At 38.3% G+C, this 23,118-nt stretch overlaps 3 protein-coding genes across 8 annotated transcripts; all 3 read left to right on the top strand.

Moving 5' to 3' along the window:
* The first annotated feature begins 1,991 nt into the window (after nucleotides 1–1,991).
* LOC125781223 (soluble scavenger receptor cysteine-rich domain-containing protein SSC5D-like) lies at nucleotides 1,992–16,748 on the top strand. Of its 3 annotated transcripts, XM_049464683.1 has the most exons (8): nucleotides 11,364–11,387; nucleotides 11,939–11,987; nucleotides 13,059–13,190; nucleotides 13,823–14,131; nucleotides 14,553–14,855; nucleotides 15,584–15,898; nucleotides 16,032–16,346; nucleotides 16,435–16,748. In XM_049464683.1, the coding sequence occupies exons 3-8, from the start codon at nucleotides 13,133–13,135 to the stop codon at nucleotides 16,647–16,649; spliced, it is 1,515 nt and encodes a 504-aa protein (XP_049320640.1). In that variant the 5' UTR covers nucleotides 11,364–11,387; nucleotides 11,939–11,987; nucleotides 13,059–13,132; the 3' UTR covers nucleotides 16,650–16,748. The 3 variants fall into 3 exon arrangements, with proteins under 3 accessions (XP_049320641.1, XP_049320640.1, XP_049320642.1); XM_049464684.1 differs by lacking the exons at nucleotides 11,364–11,387; nucleotides 11,939–11,987; nucleotides 13,059–13,190 and adding an exon at nucleotides 1,992–2,281; XM_049464685.1 differs by lacking the exons at nucleotides 11,364–11,387; nucleotides 11,939–11,987; nucleotides 13,059–13,190 and adding an exon at nucleotides 13,510–13,585.
* LOC125781224 (deleted in malignant brain tumors 1 protein-like) lies at nucleotides 2,297–5,431 on the top strand. Its single transcript, XM_049464686.1, has 4 exons — nucleotides 2,297–2,798; nucleotides 3,133–3,435; nucleotides 3,527–3,826; nucleotides 5,229–5,431. Exons 1-4 carry the CDS (start codon nucleotides 2,306–2,308, stop codon nucleotides 5,429–5,431), a joined length of 1,299 nt encoding a protein of 432 aa, XP_049320643.1. The 5' UTR covers nucleotides 2,297–2,305.
* Nucleotides 5,644–21,594, top strand: LOC125781222 (scavenger receptor cysteine-rich type 1 protein M130-like). Of its 4 annotated transcripts, XM_049464680.1 has the most exons (10): nucleotides 5,644–5,959; nucleotides 6,297–6,620; nucleotides 6,803–7,123; nucleotides 17,433–17,738; nucleotides 17,842–17,910; nucleotides 18,973–19,281; nucleotides 19,394–19,459; nucleotides 19,766–19,924; nucleotides 20,054–20,146; nucleotides 20,964–21,594. In XM_049464680.1, the coding sequence occupies exons 1-10, from the start codon at nucleotides 5,665–5,667 to the stop codon at nucleotides 20,975–20,977; spliced, it is 1,956 nt and encodes a 651-aa protein (XP_049320637.1). In that variant the 5' UTR covers nucleotides 5,644–5,664; the 3' UTR covers nucleotides 20,978–21,594. The 4 variants fall into 4 exon arrangements, 3 of the variants coding, with proteins under 3 accessions (XP_049320637.1, XP_049320639.1, XP_049320638.1); XR_007424441.1 differs by lacking the exons at nucleotides 17,433–17,738; nucleotides 17,842–17,910; nucleotides 18,973–19,281; ... (1 more) ...; nucleotides 19,766–19,924; nucleotides 20,964–21,594 and adding exons at nucleotides 7,802–8,107; nucleotides 9,097–9,168; nucleotides 9,401–9,709; nucleotides 10,090–10,141; nucleotides 10,235–10,399; XM_049464682.1 differs by lacking the exons at nucleotides 17,433–17,738; nucleotides 17,842–17,910; nucleotides 18,973–19,281; nucleotides 19,394–19,459 and adding exons at nucleotides 7,802–8,107; nucleotides 9,097–9,156; nucleotides 9,401–9,709.
* The last annotated feature ends 1,524 nt before the right edge of the window (nucleotides 21,595–23,118 follow it).

The following is a 23,118-nucleotide window of genomic DNA, read 5'->3' as shown; positions in this document are numbered from 1 at the left end:
GTGGCAGTCGCTGTGCTGGGAGAGTGGAGGTTCTTCATAGAGGGCAGTGGGGAACAGTGTGTGGTGATGACTGGGATATGAGTGATGCTGCAGTGGTGTGTAGAGAGCTGGGCTGTGGAGAAGCTGTAGATGCACTGGGCAAATCTCATTTTGGATCAGGATCAGGACCAATCTGGATGGATGATGTGGACTGTAGTGGATCAGAGTCTAGACTGAAGAACTGTAGATCACCAGTATGGGGTAAACATGACTGCAATGAAACCCACAATTCTGGAGTCATCTGTTCAGGCAAGCTACACTATGTTCATATAATATGTGCACTGTATTGAATAGTTACATTGTGTGTCTGTGCTGTCTGACTTTCATTTATTAAATCCTGTTGTTATCTCATTGTTTATGCTCTTGTGATATTTTAGGAGCCAGGCTGGTTTTAGGTTCTCGCTGCTCTGAGAGAGTGGAGGTTCTTCATGGAGAGAGCTGGGTCACAGTGTGTGATGCTGACTTTGACCAGCAGGGTGCAGAGGTTGTGTGTCGAGAGCTCGGCTGTGGTTCTCCTGTGAAGGTTCTGGGAGCAGCTGCGTTTGGTAGAGGGGAGGGTCAGGTGTGGTCAGAGGTGCTTCAGTGTAGAGGAAACAAATCTCAGACTCACTTCTGTCCAAAATCATCTTCACTCAAACACAACTGCTCCCATGATAATGATGTGGGACTGGTGTGTGCAGGTAAGAACTGCATTCAGCACAATGAGCCTGTGACTTCATCTATTCCTACTTAGACAGCCCTCTGTCTCAGTAGCTCAGCCCTGTGCTCCATTACCTGTTTGCCATTAAGACCTGGTGAAATTAAATATTTGTGACTTATTATATTGTTTGTTTGGGGTGAGGGTGTTATGTTTGTGCAGCATTACTGTTCTGGCATTTGTTTTTTAGTGGATAATAGTGTAATAAAGTGTAGGGGATCTGTGTTTGTCTAGAATACCTTGCAGTGTGAGTTTAAAAACATTAAAAACACAGCTAGCAGAAACTTCCTGGTGGATAGCACTAATTATAAACACAATAGACTTTGGACAAATGTAATGAGTTTCTCTAGTCTAACAGACACAAGAGACTGTTGTTTTGGAGATAATTTGTGGATTTTTGGAGCTGCAGTAACACATTATACAAAATGGCTACAGCAACATGTATCCATGTGAATCACATGTAATATTCTGGGTTGGAGTGGAAGAGACTTAGAATACTTGTACTGGCAGCACATAGTTTAAAAGCAAGAATGGTGAATTAAGTATGTGTCTACTGTTCTGTTCCTCCAGTCCATTAAGCAGGTAACAAGACTGGTGGAGGTCATATAGTGTCTGGAAAATAACTGCTCACAGGATTGCCAACAAATTAAAAGTCTATGTGTATCTTTTTTATTTTTGTTATTTTGAAACTGTAAAGGGAAAAAATATTAAAAATGCTAAATAGACGTGTCCACTTCAATGTTATGTGTTCTAAACATTAGGTCATTTTTATTTCCTTCTGTAGTCACAATAATATACATTTTGATTAGGGGTGTCCTATGCTGGAGTTATCTGTTCAGGTAAAACACTGTAAACAGGGACTGTACATTATCTGCCATGTAGGCAAAGTGTACAGCACATATGATTTTTCTTTTTAACCCACCCTAAATCCTTGTTGATTGCCAAGGTAAATTGGTATGTTTAAACTGAGCAATCACCAAACTGTGCTGTACACTGGAATTCTCAACCAACAATTAATTTACTGATTTTTTTTTTTTTTACTGATTTCATAATTTTGCTGATCCATATTAATTTGTTTAATGTAATTCATAGCTTTACTGAACTTATTTTGAATCCTTATACTCTCTTTAATTTTTTCCAATGCATTTATGAATCATTCATTGTGCAATATTTAGCATCATCATGCTTAATCATTTATCATTACTGATAAATAAGCTTTCTTTTTTTCATGGTGATTTTTAGGAGTCCTGCTGGTTAATGGCTCTCGCTGCTCTGGAAGAGTGGAGGTTCTTCATGGTGAGAGCTGGTTCACAGTGTGTGATGCTGACTTTAACCAGCAGGATGCAGAGGTTGTGTGTCGAGAGCTGGGCTGTGGTTCTCTTGTGGAGGTTCTGGGAGCAGCTGCTTTTGGTAGAGGGGAGGGTCCGGTGTAGTCAGAGGAGCTTCAGTGTAGAGGAAACGAATCACAGATTCACTTCTGTCCAAAATCATCTTCACTCAAACACAACTGCTCCCATGATAATGATGTGGGACTGGTGTGTTCTGGTAAGAGCTGCATGTTTGTGATTAATGTCTTTAAGATTAGCTCAATGTTTATGTAAACTTTTTGTAATTCTGTCAAAAATGCAAATGTCTTGCTATTATTTCAGTTTTCAGCCACAATTCTACTTTACATCATTTATAGTGGTGAAAATACATGTTTTTTTTCCATTCTTTCTCAATGTCTTGGTCTGTCTTACTCACTGTTGTACAGGCAGTGTGAGGTTGGTAGATGGTGACAGTCGCTGTGCTGGGAGAGTGGAGGTTCTTTATAGAGGACAGTGGGGATCAGTGTGTGGTAATAACTGGGATATGAGAGATGCTGCAGTGGTGTGTAGAGAGCTGGGCTGTGGAGAAGCTGTAGATACATATCATGAGTCTTACTTTGGATCAGGATCAGGACCAATCTGGATGGATAATGTGCACTGCAGTGGCTCTGAGTCTACACTGAGGAACTGTGAATCAGCAGGATGGGGTAAACATAACTGTGATCATTCTAAAGATGCTGGAGTCATCTGTTCAGGTAAATTGTATCAGTAAATTATTTTATGTTCCCTTCTGTTAACTAGGAACATGAAACTGTTCATAATATATCATACATGTAAAACAAAGTCTTGTAAGTGGTGGGAAAGGACCCATTTTAGAGGCTTAGGGTCCATTTAAGCGTAGTAGTACTGTTTGTAAGGAAACAGATAGCGTTCATTTAGTCAACTTTTCCACTGAAGGTTAAATGCCATATCTCTTTTGACCATTCTTGCTGTGTTAATGTCAGAGATTCAATGACATGGAAAGACATTTTCATGTTGAAGCAGTGACTCACATATGTTTAAATTCAGCTTTATGTTCACAATTTTTAGGAGCCCGGGTGGTTGGTGGTTCTCACTGTTCTGGGAGAGTGGAGGTTCTTCATGGAGAGAGCTGGGTCACAGTGTGTGATGCTGACTTTAACCAGCAGGATGCAGAGGTTGTGTGTCGAGAGCTGGGCTGTGGTTCTCTTGTGGAGGTTCTGGGAGCAGCTGCTTTTGGTAGAGGGGAGGGTCCGGTGTGGTCAGAGAAGCTTCAGTGTAGAGGAACTGAATCTCAGATTCACTTCTGTCCAAAATCATCTTCACTCAAACACAACTGCTCCCATGATAATGATGTGGGACTGGTGTGTGCAGGTAAGTGTTTTTCAAAAAAATGTTTCCCATTTTTACTCTTACTAGTTCATAATTCGGTAAATTTTTCTTGTTCTTATTTTCTCTTACACAGACAGTGTGAGGTTGGCGGATGGTGGCAGTCGCTGTGCTGGAAGAGCAGAGGTTTTTCACAGAGGACAGTGGGGAACAATTTGTGGTGCTGGTGCAAATTTCATACCGGGTTTTGTCATGTGTAAAGAGTTGGGCTGTGGAGAGCCGTTTAGGACTGATGCAGCTGTTCCAGGATCTGCACCGATCTGGATGAGTCATGTGAAGTGTACTGGATCAGAGTCTACACTGAAACACTGTGGATCATTAGGGTGGGGTGAACACAGCTGTAATCATAATATGGATATTGAGCTTACCTGTTCAGGTATGTTTTAATTAGACAAAAACTGTAATACGTACGTATTACATGTATTACATTTGTGAACTTTCTGAGAATGTTTCGACACATCATAGACAAAATCAAATCAGAGATCATATGATGGAATGTCACTGTTTTGTATACCTATTCCGTATTAAATATTCTATTACATAGTAAATTCTGACAGTTACAGCTAATGTGAGAAGCAGTGATGTTTTTTTTTAACATTTGCTTTGACTTTTATTTAATTGCTGAAAATATTAACCCAAGATATTGTCTAGTCAGTTTCATTTTGTTTGATAAAATTTAATTTAATAAAAAAGGGTCTGCAGTACTGATTTGCTAGAGCACAACATTTGTTTTCAAAATTATAACCTGAATGAAACAAAATGCATTAGTCCTTTCCACTTCCAGACAACTTCTCAAACACTTTATGTGCCAAAACAAAACCAGTCAACACACTATAATTAGAAACATAGTGCCATTTCCAGCTTAACAATTTAGTGCTGGACGATATGACAAAACTTATGTCACAATATATTAATTTTAGTCGATGTGTTATCGTTTTGATATAAATGTGTACAGCTCAACTGAACAACTTCCTGATGTGTACATTATCACACACTGAGATTGCCAGACTATGGTATTCTATACCACTCTGCTGTTTCGCTTAAAAAAAATCAGTCAGTAAAGATGCTGTAAATACTGTACATATCTTTAAAAAAATGTTATAAATTGATGCTCCTTTATTCGTATGCAAATTACAAAAAATGTCACACATGCCAGATATTCTAGGCTACTCTAAAATAGTTAACATTTTTACATTTATTATTACAATAACAGCTTAAATGCTTTGCTGTGTAATAATAAAATATACCAGCCCTGCTTAAAATTATTAAAAATAATATGCAAATATGGACAGAATTAAGATATCAAATATGGACAGAATTTAGATATTTAATTATATTTTGACCAACAAAAAAAGTCAGAATAAAAAAAAATGTTTTTTTTTTTATTGTTTTTCTATAAATCTTTTGTTATGATTTTCAAAATGGCGGATTAGCCACTATGGCTATTTGGCGATGCCAACTGTTTTCCTAGCTAAATTAATCTGTATTATTAACATGGATGAATTGGATAGATTATGTGGTTTGATATGATCTGTGAACTGGGATCTAGCGTCGGAGGTCAGAGGGCACAAAGTAGGGTAATTAATGAGCAGTATTTTTGTTATTTGTGTTCATTTTTTTTATTCATTAATGAAGTGAACATGTTAATTTGACAACTCTAGTATTTTTTCATCTCATTACTAGCCTTCTGTTTTGTTTAGCATTTGTCTATTATACAAGTCTTTATTTAATCTGATTGTGAGAGAGAGAGAGATTTAACATTTTTGCATTACACACAGATCACAGGACATCCAGACTTGCTGATGGTCCTCATGTTTGCTCTGGGAGAGTGGAGGTTTTTCATGGAGCGTCTTGGTTCACAGTGTGTGATGCTGACTTTGACCAGCAGGATGCAGAGGTTGTGTGTCGAGAGCTGGGCTGTGGTTCTCCTGTGGAGGTTCTGGGAGCAGCTGCTTTTGGTAAAGGGAAGGGTCAGGTGTGATCAGAGGAGCTTCAGTGTAGAGGAGATGAATCTGAGATTACTCTCTGTCCAATAACCTCTTCACACAAATACAACTGCTCTCATGGTAATGATGTGGGACTTGTATGTTCTGGTACAGTATAATATGTGATATTATTGTCTAACATTTCTTTATATAATATACAGTATAGGAGAGAACTTGCTCTTTTACGAGTCTCTTGGTTGTAAATTCAGGTCATACTCAGGCTCGGCTGATGAACGGCTCAGACTCTTGTTCTGGTCGAGTGGAGCTCCAGTACCTCAGTGAGTGGGGTACAGTGTGTGATGTAAGCTGGGATATGAGAGCTTCCAGTGTCCTCTGTGCTCAGCTGAAGTGTGGGAGTGCTGTGGCTGTGTTGTGGTCAGACTGGTTTGGGGAGGGGAGTGGCCGGATCTGGGCGGATGTGTTTGATTGTCAGGGGAACGAAACACACCTGTTAAAGTGTCCCATTTCATCATGGAGTCGAACTGCATGCTCTCATAAACAGGATGTTGGACTCATCTGCAGTGGTGAGCTTTTAAGAATCTTAAACATTCTTATCAATGGGCTGTAAAGTGATTTTAGGAGGAAGTGCCCTTATAATGTTCTTATATATATATATTTTTTTTTACTTCACTTCAATTCATTTACTAATGTATCTCAGTTTTGAACATGTATATACATTTCCATGGACAATTTTGATTTCTGAAAATCAATTTCTAATTTTGCTCCATATATAACTCAGCTAATGCAGCAGTACCTGTAAAAAAACAATGTGTTTAATTTCTAAATCTGATTTATTTCAAGTGCTGTAAAAACAATCTTATTAAGCCTGTAAAATCTAAAATATATTTGTGGTACTTTCAGGTTCTTCTCTGGCGTCTCATGAGGGTGTAGTGAGATTGACTGGAGGGATGGAGTGTGAGGGGGAGGTAGAGGTTTTCTTCAGGCAGGACTGGAGGAGAGTTCTGCTGGACTCCTGGAGTGAGTCTGAGGCCTCTGTGGTCTGCAGACAGCTGGGCTGTGGTTCTGTACTCAACATCTCCAGCTCCTCTTCATCCAGTCCTGAACACAGCTACATGTGTGTGACGGGTTTCAACTGCTCTGGGAGTGAAGCTCATCTGAGGAACTGCAGCAGCTCACAAGCAGTTAACTGCAGCTCCACGGAACAGCTCTACATCACCTGCTCTGGTACATTTAATTCAAATTATTTGGAGTTGTAGTGAATAATGCCTGTTGTTAGGGGGAAATTGCTTTATTTTGTTTTATTGTAAGGGTTATTATAATTATTATGAATCTGAAATGAACCAATCATCATGTGACTACGGGTGAACTAAGAAATCATACTTTGAACTGGTTTCTCTTAATTTTAGGCTACAGCTTCATCAGGCTGGTTGGTTCTGGGGGAGACTGTGCTGGAAGGCTGGAGGTTTTCCACAGTGGATCATGGGGGACAGTGAGTGATGAATTGTGGGATATTGAGGATGCGCAGGTGGTCTGCAGACAGCTGCAGTGTGCAGTCGCCCTCAGTGCTCCAGTACCAGTACCAGCCCGGTTTGGATCTGGAACTGGACCCATATGGCTGAATGAGGTGGAGTGTGAGGGGAACGAGGCGTCTCTGTGGAACTGCAGATATCAGCTGTGTGGAGAGGATGAATGTGGACACAAGGATGATGTAGGAGTCGTCTGCTCAGGTACAGTGTGCTGATTGCTGGTGTTCTTACATTGAACACTTCACCTGTCAGACCTCTAAATTTTCTCTTCAGTGCTGAAAGTGAGACTTAGTTAAACTGTTAAAATAAGACTTGTTAAACCAATCTAAAGTTGTTGCCATGTGGGTCAGCCAGACCTCTTCCTGTACCTTTTTTTTTTTCTTGTTTTTTTTAATGTGTCAGAATGTATCTAAAGGGCAAACTAAATTGTTTCAAATTAATCTGTATTTTGGTGTCTTTTTTTAGGTATTATGATAAAAGTGCAGTTTACTACAAAGTCAGCAGTAGAGTGCAGTAACACATTCTCTTCTAACTTTACTACAGACTAAGACTTAATTTATTCTTATTTTTGCACAAATTTCCAAAGCTTTCTTTAAAACAAATATATTCAGTTTTTTTTTTTTTTTTTTTTTTTTTTTACAATATACACTTTTTTGGGATCCTTTTCTGTTTAAAGGCCCTGGCACTGCTAACTTTTGTACCATTTGAGCACACTGGATTTTGTACCATTTCAGGTTATTAACTGGGCTGGAGAGCTTAAAAAAATGTCAAAAAAATGGGGGTGTTCTAAAACTTTTAACTAATAGTGTAGATTCATTAAGTTTGTTTTAAACTACATGAAAACTCCAGGGTCTAACATAAAGCATTTTCTCTCATCAGAGTATAAAGAGATCAGACTGACTGAGGGCTGTGAGGGGAATCTGGAGGTGTTCTATAATGGACCCTGGGGGAATGTGTGTAACAATGGGATGGATGTAGAAACAATGGGTCTCATCTGTCGGGAGCTGAACTGTGGAAGATTTAAGACTGAGAGAGCTACCAAAGCACGAGTGGAATCAGCTCCTTACTGGCTGGATGATGTAAAATGTAGGAAACATGACTCTACTCTGTTTCACTGTCCATCTTCATCCTGGAGTCAGAACAATTGTGATAGAAGCAGTGAGGTGACTCACATTACCTGCTCCGGTATGTTGTTTTTCTTTGTAGTAGATGAGCATGAGTAAAACAGTTTTTCATGGAAAGTTGTGTTGAAAGAAAGTGTTGTGGTGACCGGATCACCCTCACTTTTCCTCATCCTCTTTCCCTGTGTAAGTGTATACAACCTGAGTAAATATAAAATAATTTTTAAATAATCATTTTATTTATTAAGGGAAAAAAAATTACCAAACACCCCCTAAAAAATAAAATGTGATTAATTACACTTTTTGGATAGATGAGTATTCAGTTTCACTTAACTCAACCAGGCCTGATTACTGCCAGACCTGTAGAATCAAGAAATTCTTTAAATTCCTTTATTCCTGATCATTTAAAATGAGCTTTTTTATGTTTACTCGGGTTATCTTTGTCTGATGTTAAAGTTTTTTTTAATAATCAGAAAAATATCAGTATATCTGTAGGGGGCAAATACTTCTTCATGGCAATGTATGTGTGCAGGATTGCTTGAGATTTTTTGGGACTACAAGCTACACCTTGCTGTGCTTTTTACACTCATCTGGTCATGCTGGGAACACATTTTAATAAAAAGTGTAAAGTGTATCAGAAAAAATTACATTTGTCAGTGAAATAATAAGATATATTACATTGAATTACATTACATTTGGCAGATGCTTTTGTCCAAAGTGACTTACAATAATGGTGTACATTTACTAATAGGAGCCTGTTCTGTCCGAAAAAAAAATGTTTTTGTCATTGCTGGAATAGTTCGGTGGGGTTAGAGAAAAAGAGCAGTCTGGTGCAGCTTGAAGTTTCCTGTGCGCCCTGTTAGAATGCCTGGTGTTATTTGAAAATCAGCACAACCAGACTGACTTTTAATTCTGTGCGTTGGTGTGAAATGAGGGGGTTTGCCGCTCAATTGAAACTCTCAATTGTTATTGCTGAGATCATTATTTTAGTAATGAGTTTAGTAGTATTGATTTGATTTTTGTAGTATTTATAGCATGTGTCTCCATTTCTAGGAGAGAAGAAACAGCTTGCATTTGAAAACCTTCAAAAATTCTTCTTATTTCCAAACCAGGGTCAGTGCTCAAGTACGAATATTTGACTACCACTCCATTCACTACTTGAATAAGTATACATATTAATCAGATTTGTTCGTGCCTACATTCTAACTTGTTTTGTCAAATAATTCTAAACTTCCCTTTTCATCAGTTGATCTTTGATTTGAGTGAAAACTGATTAAATAAAAACACTAATGCAGTTTGCTGTAGTTTTGTTATAAAAATGTAATATTATTCATGTGTCTGTTCATGTGTGATGTAGATTACATGCCTATTAGGTTGAGAGGAGGAGAGGAAATCTGTTCTGGGAGGTTGGAGGTGTATCATAATGCTGAGTGGGGGTCTATATGTGCTGACCTCTGGGACATCAGGGATGCTCAGGTGGTCTGCAGGCAGCTGGGTTGTGGGCCGGCGCTGAGTGCTAATAGAAGAGCTGCTGATGGTTCTGGTGGAGGAACTATCTGGATGAACAGAGTGAAGTGTAGAGGGGATGAGATTCACCTGTGGGACTGTCCTCATTCCCTGAAGATCCACACTGACTGCTCCCACAGTGCTGGAGTCACCTGTGCAGGTGTGCGAGAACGTTTTTTAATCCAGTATTAACTTCTCTTAAGATAACTATGGTTATGTTAAGCAGTGTACTCTGTATTTCAGTCAGGTTCAATATTATTATTATTGTGCTCCTCTGACCTGTAAAAGGGAGAATAGCATTTATATTATGGCTGATTTAGGCTCACAACACTGATAAATACACTAAGTAACATTGGCAGACAATAATGCAACAATATTTTTGAAAATACCTACAATATTACCATATCAGCCATATACTTATTTTGTTTCAAAGACAATAAACACAAAAACAATAAATACCATATCTAAATAATGCTGCTCTAATCTCTTTCTCCTTCTGTAACCTCTTTTTCTTGACCATTTTTATGATATTTCTTTCAGACATTTGTCACATTACCTTTTTCATCTGAAACAACTACAACTTACACCACAGGTACTCTTTTAATTAGTTCCTTTTTGTGATTTTTTTTTTAAGTTTAAACAACACTATGCAGTGTTCAACAGTGTTTTTATTCTGTGTTTTCAGTACCAGCACAGCTAACAGAGAAAAAGACAGTCCCTCCTTCAAATAATCCATCATCTAATTTTCCATACATCTATCCAGTGTCTCTCCTGGTTCTGGGATCTGTGCTCTTCCTGGCCTTAGTGCTTCTGGTTGTGCTGTTTTATCAGAACAGAGTGCTCAGGAGAGGTAGGGAGATTTAGAGATCATCTAAAATCCACTTTCTGTACTTTCTATAATCATCATTAGTCCTTCAATCTGTCATCAGTCTTCTCTTCTACTGAACTGACTCCATGTTTCTTTCTTTCTTTCTCACAGTGATTTCTAAGGCGAGGAGGAAGACTCTGCTTGAGGCAGTCTATGAAGAGATTAACCATAAATGTGTCACTAACAGATATACTAAAAGAGGTAAATTATATGTAGAGAGTTTCACTGAAGGCAGTCTTCTCACAGTATGTAAAGTGGATCTAAGGTCAGATATCAAATAGCAATTCTGAGTGTTTAAATGACTATAAATGAAAAAACTACATGCAGTAAATCAATTGTAGCATTGTTACCTTATCTTACAGGTTCAAAATAATGTGTTACTCCACTGACTATAATAGGAAGAATTACATATCTGTTACTATCAATTCAGGCCTGTACTGCTGTTAAAAAGCAGAGGAAAGGGATGGGGTTTGTTAGCCAACTTTCCCATTTCACCTTAAATGGTGCAAGAGACAGCAGAGGCTGCATCATTTAAGGCGGAACAGAACAATTAAATAAAATGAAAGCTAATCCAAGCTCCCCATAACAGGAATTAAGAAATTGACAATTGTTCCTTAATCACCAACCTTTCTGAAGACATACAATGCCATAAAATTAGCTAGGTTACTGAACCTTAGTGCTTCTGATGACGTATCTGGTGCATGAAGTGTTGTCCCAATTCTTATGGGGATGATTTCACCCTTTACACTCAAAGAATGGTTGGGGTAAGTGGTAGGGCCATGGGGTGAAATGGGATTGGGCTTAAAGTCTCATCTCATTTTCAGACTTACAAATACATTTTTTTGCTGTAGATTTTGATTAAATAATTGAACTTTGGCATTCTGACTGTTCTGATCTCCTTTAACAGGAAGTTTAATCTCTGAAGATCAGCATTCAGGATATGAGGACGTAGATGAGGAGCTTCTCTCAGGTAAGTTGACATATACTGAATGTGTGTTAGAATTTTTAATGCAGAAGAAAAAACATATATATATATTTTGTTTTATAGAAAAAAGTTCCATGCAATATGTGTAGGGTTCTGAAGTGTTTTAGCAGTTAGCATCAGGCTTCAGGCCGATAAGACTCACCCCTGAACGGGGAAATAGTGAGCGTGGTTAGCGGGTAATGCTAATGCTAAATTCAATTTATCTTTGACTACTCCAGTATATCCATGTCTGGCACAAGTTAAAAACAATGTCTTGCCTACTGTACAGTTTGTAATAGTGGTTTTAGGATTGGCCAGGGGTAACTACAGTATTGCAAAAGGCATGTTGAGGTGAGTTAATATCCTTTGGTGTGTGGGAGTTTTTTTTTTTTTTTTTTTTAAAGGGACACACTTTGATTTGTCAACCAGTTCTGATCGCAGAGGGCGACAGTACCAATACATTGAAAACCCCTTAGTATTTTAAAAGTTTGAGTCTTTGAGTAACAGTGTCTTGCTGCCATCATCCTGATGCTGCTGTGCTGCAATGCATTTTTTAGGTCTATGATGATATCATACCTGCTGAAGAGAGCCCACACATTACAACAGGTTTGGATATTTTAATACGTACGATTTATTGTGGACACATGGTAAACATGCAAATTATATTTGCTTTTCACCTTAATCAAAAATATATCTATATATGTCTGTGCAGCATACATTATTATGGTTTTCTATATTATGATAATAAAGTGTGATTTTTTTTCACACCTATAAAGAATGTGTCTTCTTTTTTTTTTTTTCATTTTTAAAAGCACACTGAGCAACATGTTTCAGTTAATTAATGCATTTCATACTGTTTTAGATAAATAAATTAATCATTACAGAGAGAATAAAGGTTTTCTCAACCACCCTCGTGGTCCCATGGGCTCACAAGTTCCTGGCAGCGCCAGAGTCGGCCCGTTTCTCATTATAGATTAAGCAAGTTTGGACTCTTGTACTTTGTCAGAACGAACTTGGTAAGTTTGGCTCACGAGTGCATACTCCAGAGAACAGGACTTTTATTTTGTAATTGGAACTGCTGTGATCAGTAGAGTAGTAGGTGCATCCTTAGATGCATTTCCACAAACATACCCTACACCCGCCTCACAGGGCAGACAAACCGTCTTTGTTTGGTCCATCGCTCACCAGCCTTGCTGTAGTTCACAGGGAACCCACAATATTCCCACACTTAATCAGAGTTTCTGTAATCAGGATTAAAACTAGTTTTATATACTCTGTAAAAGCATGAGAAACACAAAAAAGTTGTTTGTATGTGTAGTTAAAAGAAACTGTGACTTATCTTCATGGTGGATGATATGTGTTTGATTCTGCTGTCTGCAGGTGCAGCTTTAATGCTGTATTTTGTGTGTTTACTCTCTCTGAAGTTTGTCTCCAGAAGGTAGCTGACTTTGTACCTTCCTTTGCCCATAGACACACACACACAGACACAGACACAAGGAGGTGGAGCTGTGTTAATTAGTGCTGATGCTTTTTAAAAATATGGCGAAATGAAAAAAAAGCTTCTTCTGATTTGTCACTGAAAATGTTTGATAATTTCCTCTCCTCTTTCTAATAAGGTCATAGTGAGTGTGATTGGCGGCTGTGGGGAATCTCTCTCTCTCTCTCTCTGTCTCTCAGGTTCTTGAGTCTTATCTGGCTGAGTAGAGGTAAAGCTTGTTCTGCTGCTGAGTTGAGCAGTGTGTGTGCAAGAGATGGACATCCGAGTTCTACTCATTTTTCTATTGACCACTGTCACTCTCGTCACATCTGGTAAGTATAATATACTGGTAAAAAAAAAAAAATATATATATATATATATAATATATACAGCATATTTAAACTAACTTTGTGGACTGTATGTATACTGGCCTCCTTTTCTGTTAGGATGTTGTTGGAAAGGCAGTGAATGGTATAAATTCCTTTATCCTCGAAGAACTTAACTACTTTCTCCACATCGGGCCGGGGATTGTCATGCACCGTGAGAAACCACGGACTCACTGCGCCAGCGTAGGGTCTTAATGGGTTCAAGGATTTCATCTCAATACCTAAGAGCAGGCAGGGTACTGTTGTCTAACCTGTAGAGGCCTGGGCATCCACAGGCCTCCCCAGACCATCACTGATCCCCCACCAAACCAGACATGCTGAAAGTGGCATTTAATTGAAAAGTATATATTTACTTTTTGATCTTACATTCATGTGATTTACACTTTGCTATCATCCAGTCAGCCCATTTTAGTATTGCTATAGAAGTACAAATTAGTGAACTGATTTCTTATGATCTCTAAATGGGAGCTTTTGATGTCCATGATTTGGTTTAAATGTATTTCAGCCTTGTTTGAGTATTATTATTTGAGTGTAATTATTCTCTGATTATCAGTGTGTTTGTTTTTTTCTCCACACAGACAGTGTGAGGTTGGTGGATGGTGGGAGCCGCTGTGCTGGGAGAGTGGAAGTTCTTCATAGAGGACATTGGGGAACAGTGTGTGATGATTACTGGGATATGAGAGATGCTGCAGTGGTGTGTAGAGAGCTGGGCTGTGGGGAAGCCATAGATGCACCACGGAGAGCTCGCTTTGGATCAGGATCAGGACCGATCTGGGTGGAATATGCTAACTGTGCTGGATCAGAGTCTTCACTGAAGAACTGTAGGTCGTATGATTGGGGTAGACAGAGATGTAATCATGATGAAGACGCTGGTGCTGTTTGTGCAGGTAAGATGCAAAAAAATAAAACATATTACACAGAGATGTAAACAAATGTGATGAGGCCTGTGTTGGAATGTACTGAATTAATTAAACAACTGTTAGTTGTTTTATATACACCCCTGTAAAAAAACTTCTTTGTAACATGAAAAGTTTAAGCCTGAACCTAAATTCACTTTCATACACTTAATAAATGGATTATTACAGAGGTGGTTTTGAATGCTTTGGTTTAGAATTAGCAACTAAGAAATAATATATATATATATATATTTAAAATCCTTGTATTTCAGTTAATGAAAAGTGCAAAATATAAAAATCACTGCCCCATATTATTTAATTCCCTTCTATTCAAATTAACCTCCCAGCCCTCCCAATGCTGTGTGTTAATATTAACGTACATGTTCTCTTTGCTCTTATAAACACATTGTAGAAGTCAGATTGGTGGGCAGATCTCGCTGCTCTGAGAGAGTGGAGGTTCTTCATGGAGAGAGCTGGATCACAGTGTGTGATGCTGACTTTGACCAGCAGGGTGCAGAGGTTGTGTGTCGAGAGCTGGGCTGTGGTTCTCCTGTGGAGGTTCTGGGAGCAGCTGCTTTTGGTAGAGGGGAGGGTCAGGTGTGTTTAGAGGAGCTTCAGTGTAGAGGCAGCGAATCACAGATTCACTTCTGTCCAAAATCATCTTCACTCAAACACAACTGCTCCCATGATAATGATGTGGGACTGGCATGTTCTGGTAGGTATTTCACTTCCTTTTGTCAATTTCACACAAAACACTGACAAAAACACACATCCACCAAATTCAGATAACAGACAGGTGACGGAGACACAAATCCACCAGTTTGATTGATTTCTGTATTGCACAATATTATGAAAAAAGATATTAAGACATTAAAACATTAAGAAACCTTTAATTTGATTTGTCATTTATGTCCTTGAGGGCAAACCAGACTTTTTAAGTTTACAAGGAGTGCTGCAGAGAAGTCAAAAAGCAAAAAGTTTTATACATATGAAAAAATGTTTAGACTTTGACTATGTTGAATTGTTTTTGGTGACCATTTTAAAAGAAACTTACAGTCTTATTTTTTTTTCTAAAACTACAAGTATGTTTTTTTTTTTTTTTTAATGTCTACCATTGATTTACAGGCAGTGTGAGGAATAATAAATTATTTCATTTAGACTAAGATGAGTAATATTTAAGGAACTACACCTACAGTGTGTAATGCGACATATCAGATGTGTGGCATTCCTAATGTGCTTTCACTAATGTGATTTTGCGATGTGGTAGAGTGCTGATCGTGGGTCCAACAGTATCCAGCACTTTTTAGTGGATTAGTTGATTGACCTGTCAATGTGTTTAGCCATGGCATAGCACATCTTTCTTCTGACTAGCCTTGTAATCTGATGCTTTCTTCTGGGTGCAGTGTTTTTTGATGATCAATGTACACAAATACTATACTGTAGGTGACAAGCGAAGACTTGTTGGTGGTCCTCACGCATGCTCTGGGAGTGTAGAGAAGCTTCATCGGAATTCTTGGCTTCCAGTGTGTGATGCTGACTTTAACCAGCAGGATGCAGAGGTTGTGTGCAGCTGGGAGCTGGGCTGTGGTTCTCCTGTGGAGGTTCTGGGAGCAGCTGCTTTTGGTAGAGCAGAGGGTCAGATGTGGTCAGAGGAGCTTCAGTGTAGAGGAAACGAATCTCATATGTACCTCTGCCAGACATCTCCTTCCTTGAAACCCAACTGCTCTCACAACAAGGATGTGGGACTAAGATGCTCTGGTATGATGAAGTATGTTTGTAAAAGATTTAGATTAGTACTAAACTGTGAGCAATTAGTTTGTAATTACTGTATTTTTGTTTTTATTATTGTATTGTATTATTGTTGCCTACTGTTTTTCCTCTGTAAATTCAGGTCACACTCAGGCTCGGCTGATGAACGGCTCAGACTCCTGTTCTGGTCGAGTGGAGCTCCAGTACCTCAGTGAGTGGGGTACAGTGTGTGATGTAAGCTGGGATATGAGAGCTGCCAGTGTCCTCTGTGCTCAGCTGAAGTGGGGGAGTTCTGTGGCTGTGTTGGGGTCAGACTGGTTTGGGGAGGGGAGTGGCCGGATCTGGGCTGATGTGTTTGATTGTCAGGGAAACGAAACACACCTGTTAAAATGTCCCATTTCATCATGGAGTCGAACTGCATGCTCTCATGAACAGGATGCTGGAGTTATCTGTAGTGGTGAGATCTTACAGTTGCAGTATAATAAATAACTGAAAGTTTATTACTCCCTCATTTTAAGCCAAGTAATATATTTTTTTCTCTTCAGGTTCTTCTCTGGCGTCTCATGAGGGAGGAGTGCGGTTGTCTGGAGGGATGGAGTGTGAGGGGGAGGTAGAGGCAGGCAGGACTGGAGGAGAGTTCTGCTGGACTCCTGGAGTGAGTCTGAGGCCTCTGTGGTCTGCAGACAGCTGGGCTGTGGTTCTGTACTCAACATCTCCAGCTCCTCTTCATCCAGTCCTGAACACAGCTACATGCGTGTGACGGGTTTCAACTGCTCTGGGAGTGAAGCTCATCTGAGGAACTGCAGCAGCTCACAAGCAGTTAACTGCAGCTCCACAGTACAGCTCGACATCACCTGCTCTGGTAAGCATTGCACAGTTAATAAATGTATAATTTTATTTGTATGTATGATAACATGCAAAAGTGCCTCTATTATCCATATTTTCGAACATTTGAGAATAATTATTTGGCAAATATGAGTACATATACACAACACATATCTTGTGAAAGGAGTTTGAAAACATCTTTTGTATTTGTGTAAATTTTAGGTACATCTAACACAGTCCACAGCTCCATCAGGCTGGTTGGTTCTGGGGGAGACTGTGCTGGAAGGCTGGAGGTTTTCCACAGTGGATCATGGGGGACAGTGAGTGATGAATTGTGGGATATTGAGGATGCGCAGGTGGTCTGCAGACAGCTGCAGTGTGGAGTCGCCCTCAGTGCTCCAGTACCAGTACCAGCCCGGTTTGGATCTGGAACTGGACCCATATGGCTGAATGAGGTGGAGTGTGAGGGGAACGAGGCGTCTCTGTGGAACTGCAGATATCAGCTGTGTGGAGAGGATGAATGTGGACACAAGGATGATGTAGGAGTCGTGTGCTCAGGTACTTCGTATCTTGAATTGCTCAGTTTGTAATGATCTTGTAATCAAGTACCAATGCCCTATCTATGTACAACTGGAGGTACATTTTGAATAATTAAAGAAGAAACTTTTGCACGTTTAAATCAATATGCATAACTAGCTAGCTATCTTTCTCCCGCCAGAGTATAAAGAGATCAGACTGACTGAGGGCTGTGAGGGGAATCTGGAGGTGTACTATAATGGAACCTGGGGGAATGTGTGTGTAAATGGGATGACTGATGAAACGGCAAAATTGATCTGTCGAGAGCTGAACTGTGGAAGAACTGGCAGTGAGTCTTGGTCTAAAGCAAGAGTGGAATCAGCTCCTAACTGGCTGGATAATGTAAAATGTAGGAAACATGACTCCACTCGGTGGCACTGTCCATCTTCTTCCTGGGGGGAGAACAGGTGTGATAATCGCAATGAGGTTGCTTGCATTACCTGCTCAGGTAGGCAGATATGATGAGGTGTTAAAGACTTTAAAGAATGCTAGAACTAATGTAGTTTGTAATTGGAATTTCATAATATTTGATTTTTTTTGTCCTACCACAGAGAATGGAAATACACTAGATTTGACAAATTGGCTGTGTGATTCATCTCCTCATGAGAGACCGTGCTCAAGTAAGAAAACTTATCATTATCAAAATGATCATGTCTTTGATAAACTACATTTTCTTTCTTTTTGACTGCATGTTCTGCCAGCATGCTTTCACTAATAAGCAATTCTTGTCTTTGCTCGCACTGTTTTATTTGTAGTTTGCATATTTTTTTGCACTTTAACATATTTTAGATAACACTTCTACAGTGATATTTTTAACAAAGGTTTAGAGAGGGATTCTGGGTAATGGAGTCCATCAGAGTGTCTATGTAAGTCTGAGGAATTCAGGTGTAGACAGGACAGGTGTGGTGGATGGGGGTGGGTAATATGGCCCTAAAACAATATCACGATGTTTCATGGCATTTATCGCGATAACAGTACTCTTGGTGATATGACAAAACACTGAATTAAAGATATTATTTTAAAAATACACTACTGAAACAAAATAAAAATTAAATTCTGTTTTTGCATATGATATGGCACCCCCCCAAACTACGATATAAAAAAATACAAGACTTTTTATCAGATGGTAACAGACATCAGTGATCAAGAAAGTCATGATACTATTAATGCACTCTATATAATCTATATAATTAATAATAAAGTAAAATGAATAATATTGGACAGATAAAAACAGCAACCCCGGTGGTGCCCTGCAGTGGTAATTAGGGGTGGGTGATATGGCACGATATTTCAGGGTATAGTATCGTTTTTTGCGTTTGATACGATATGGCACAGCCCTAGTGGTGGAAATAACAGGTGTAACAGACAGCTTGCTGAAGACAGACAAACTACACTCTATTAGAAGCAATATCTTATTTTAAAAAAATATTAGTTTAAAAAAATCAACTGTTTCAGCTAAAACGGTAAAACAAGGTAAGTGCTTTTTTTTTAACTATGGCTACTTCTGTTTTTTTTTCTCCTGCTCTCTTCTGCTTGTATATATTTTTCATCTTACAATGCTTTTTTGTGGTTTACCACATCTCTATAAGAACATATTTCATCATACAGTATATACGACTGTTGTAAATGTTTGTAAGACTTTGATGGATAATCATTTTTTTCCCTCTGTGGTGTGTTTGTAGAGCACATTCCTCTGAGGCTGAGGGGAGGAGTAGGAAGCTGTACTGGATGGCTGCAGGTGTGTCATAATAAAACATGGGGGTCTGTATGTGGTGACCTCTGGGACATCAGGGATGCTCAGGTGGTCTGCAGGCAGCTGGGTTGTGGGCCGGCGCTGAGTGCTAATAGAAGAGCTGCTGATGGTTCTGGTGGAGGAACTATCTGGATGAACAGAGTGAAGTGTAGAGGGAATGAGATTCACCTGTGGGACTGTCCTCATTCCCTGAAGAACCACACTGACTGCTCCCACAGTGCTGGAGTCACTTGTGGAGGTCAGAGGAACAGACACAACTGAATATATTTGCCTCCTAACTGTTACAGAAACTTTACACATGCTTGACAAAAATACTTACATCACATTGTTATTTTATGCTCACTCACTAGGCTTCCTGTATCATACTTTGCCTTTAAATAATAAAAGAGGACAGATGGGACATTTTGTCTTGCAAGGTCAGGGACCACTTTTCTCCATTGTAAACAAGCTTGATAGCAACTTCGGTAACTATTGTTGATCATAATGTTGGTCACACACATTTGGTTTCCATCATTTAATAATTGTAATGTTTTTGGGAAGGATAGAAAGTAACAATAGTGAGAGTCTGTATGTGCTTTGCACCAGTCTGTCTAGATCATTCTGTGTTTATAGACATTTCATATGTCATCTTCCATAATATTCATCACAAAATTATTCACATCCAATAAAAGGACTGTGTTCATGTATAAATTGTCTATACATTTTGTATATTTGTTTTTTAGATTCTCAACCACAGACAAGAAGAATCATACTTCCACAAACTCCTCCACCAGCTGTTCCCTCCATCTATCCAGTGTCTCTCCTGGTTCTGGGATATGTGCTCTTCCTGGCCTTAGTGCTTCTGGTTGTGCTGTTTTATCAGAACAGAGTGCTCAGGAGAGGTAGGGGGATTCAGAGATCATCTACAATCCACTTTCTGTACTTTCTCTAATCATCATTAGTACTTCAATCTGTCATCAGTCTTCTCTTCTACTGAACTGACTCCATGTTTCTCTCTGTCTCTCTCACAGTGATCTCTAAGAGGAGGAAGACTTCAGCTGAGCCTGTCTATGAGGAGATTGACACCAGGCTCATCCCTAAAAGAATTACTGTCTCAACTGAAAGTAAGAGTAAAATGTTTTTTTTTTCTCTCAAAGCAGAAATGTCTGGTCTTTACAGAAATAATGTAGCAGTTAATCAAATACTTGTCAGATAACTCTCTTTTCATATTGCTATATTTTAGTGTTTAAATATTTAGTGTTTTTTTTTTTGTAGATTTTCTTCCTTTGTTAATAAATTACACAAATTTATCTATCTTTTCTTCCCACTGAATAATGTTCTGAATAATGTATCTTCTCATTCAATAAAATGTATTTATAAAAGCTATTGGATAAAAAAACTTTTAACAATAATTTTAGTTTTCTTTGTTTTTTATTGTTCTATGTATTGCTCTTTTATTGCAACTTTAATATTCACTATCATAGGGCACTACCAGTATTTTCAGTTTCCAATGTTAGACTTTTAGACCCTGTGGATGTTTAGTTTCTGTAACAGTAATGCAAGATGATTGACAGGGATTATTTTATTGTTTGTGCATGGAGTTTCTGTAGGTTCACATGTGCTGTAGGTACCAAATGTGTAGCACCTCGAACTATCAAAATATGTTACTGTGCCTGTTTAATTTTTTGAGACCAGAAAGTTATTTCTGTGGCGAGAGGTCATGAGATCTTGGGGAAAAGGGAAAAGAAAGAAGAAAAAAAGGAAGAAATAGGGAGACACTTAAATCAGGCCCTCAAACCCACATTTACATTTTTTGTAACAAATAAATAGAAAACACAGACACAAGCAATAACAATGAAAAAAAAAACACTTATTTAGAAAGCAATTTACAAAGCTTTGATCTGCTCTCCCTCTCCTCTCCTCCTCTTTACATCCTGGAAGCCTCCTTCTGCTGATCTTCCTCTTTCGGGTGGGGATGGAGACGGTGGAGTGGCAAGTGCTGCTGCTTGAGCTCCAGGACACTGAAGATGCTGGGTCTTCGGGGACTGGGCCTGAATTTACAGAAGAGAAAGATCTGTAGATTTACTTTCACATAGTTACTGTATTCCTTTAATAGTTTATCCAAATAAGAAGATCTACAGTTCTCCATATTTCATACATTTGTCTCATTAACATACACTGCTTTTAGCTTGTATGGGATCCTGGGCAAACCCCTGATTCAGCACTTCTCTCATACCATTTTATACACTGCCTGTATTTGTAATTAATGCACTAAACTAGAAATGTCAAAAAAGTAACGAAATAAATAACTTTACTGCAGGATACACACTATAATGATGAAATAATAGAATTAGTAAAACAACTATTTTTTTTAAACAAGCAAGCCTGGATGAAAATGTTCAGAACAGAGAATTAAGAATGACAAGTATTTAAAATTAAGTACAGATACAGTCCAGCATTCATTCTGACAGGTGACTTTAATTTAGTTTTAGTCTTTTGTTTGTCACACTTTAGTCATTTAGTCAACAAAACATTTTAGCCTAGTCTAGTCAAATAAAAAGTATGTATTACATTTATGTTTTTACTGTTTTAGATGTGTATTATTTATTGCTAATATTTATTAAAACACCAGCTTTTAAGTTTTGTTTCATTTAAATTAAGCACAAGCTATTTAAAACAAGGTGTATGTATGGACATATTGACAATTTAAAGAACAACTCCCAGGTTCAGATGATGCAAAAATGAAAGACAACTAAAACTGAGATAAAATGGCAATACTGCTAATTGACATTCTTAAAACTACATTTCATTTTAACAGTTTCTCAACTAGAATCTCTCCTTTACTCACAGCTAAATTGGTGTACTCTCATTATATATATGTATATGATATATGTGTGTGTGTGTGTGTGTGTGTGTGTGTATATAATAAAATAGCATTTTAAAATCTAAGAACTTGCTGACAAATATGATTCATCTTTATTCTGAAGTGCTCAGAATAGCAGAGGACTGACAGCTTAGGTACCATACTAATGCATACATAACTACATAGGTAGTTAGTTATCTATATTGTAATAAGTTGTTCACAGTCATTACATTGCAAAAAACTAAATCTTAGCAAGTGAAATTATCTAAATTTAAGGCAATAAATCTTATTTTCTTCTCTGATAAGACTTTTTGTCTTACTAAGCATGGTGTAAGTGTTAGATTATTTTGCTTATTTTAGGGATAATTATCTTAATCATTCTTACTTAGAATTTGTACCTTATTTTAAGTAATTTGACCTTAAATTAAGCACAATTAAGCAGCAATCAAGTTATTCTGATTCTTGTGTCCATAAACAGTGACTTTTTTTGCTTGATTTAGGTGTTACTTCACTCATTTTGAGACTTTGCCATTGCTTTTTTGTAAGAAATCTTACTAAGAAAATTTTGCTTACCCGATTGGCAGATTTGTTTAGTGTAAACTGCACTGTGAAGTTTTAAATTAAGGGATGAAATTAGTCCCCCTGTGTTAAAAAAAAAGCTTCTTTTACCCGGTGAAAATAGTCACACTTCCATTACATTATGCTAACATTACTTTGTTTTAAAGCAACTGACCTATAAAGATAGTGAGCCAAATTTAGGTCGAGCCAAGTTTATGAAACTACACACTTTTACTGCAGTACAGATTTACACTCTCTACTAAATAATCCATCTCAAAAGCAGAAAAAACGTACTTTATACTGGGATGCTATATCGTTAAATATAGGGAGTATAGGGAATGTTTTCTTCTGATTTTGAGCTGGACTTTTTAGCAGGGTCAACATTACTGGCTTTCAGGAGCCTAATCTTTAAATTCTTAACAATTAGCTATATTGTAGCGAAGCTGCTTTTATATTCTGTTCACTGTGAATTCACTGTTCTGTTCTGTGCTGGGCTTGTGATTGGGGTAGGGGGAGGGGCAGAGCAGGAAAGCACGCGCGTGTGTGTGTGAAGGGAGAGAGAGAGAGAGAGAGAGAGAGAGAGAAGAGCTGCCCGTGAGTGTGTGCTGAGAGTGAGAGCTAGAGTTAACCAGTTAGCACTAGCCTTTTGTTATTTTTCGTAGTGATGGGCATAAC

This window comes from Astyanax mexicanus, chromosome 15 (genome assembly GCF_023375975.1).
Source record: "Astyanax mexicanus isolate ESR-SI-001 chromosome 15, AstMex3_surface, whole genome shotgun sequence".
NCBI lineage: Eukaryota > Metazoa > Chordata > Actinopteri > Characiformes > Acestrorhamphidae > Astyanax > Astyanax mexicanus.
The sequence above is the reverse complement of the archived record's forward strand: the minus strand, read 5'-3'. Positions and strand labels throughout refer to the sequence as shown.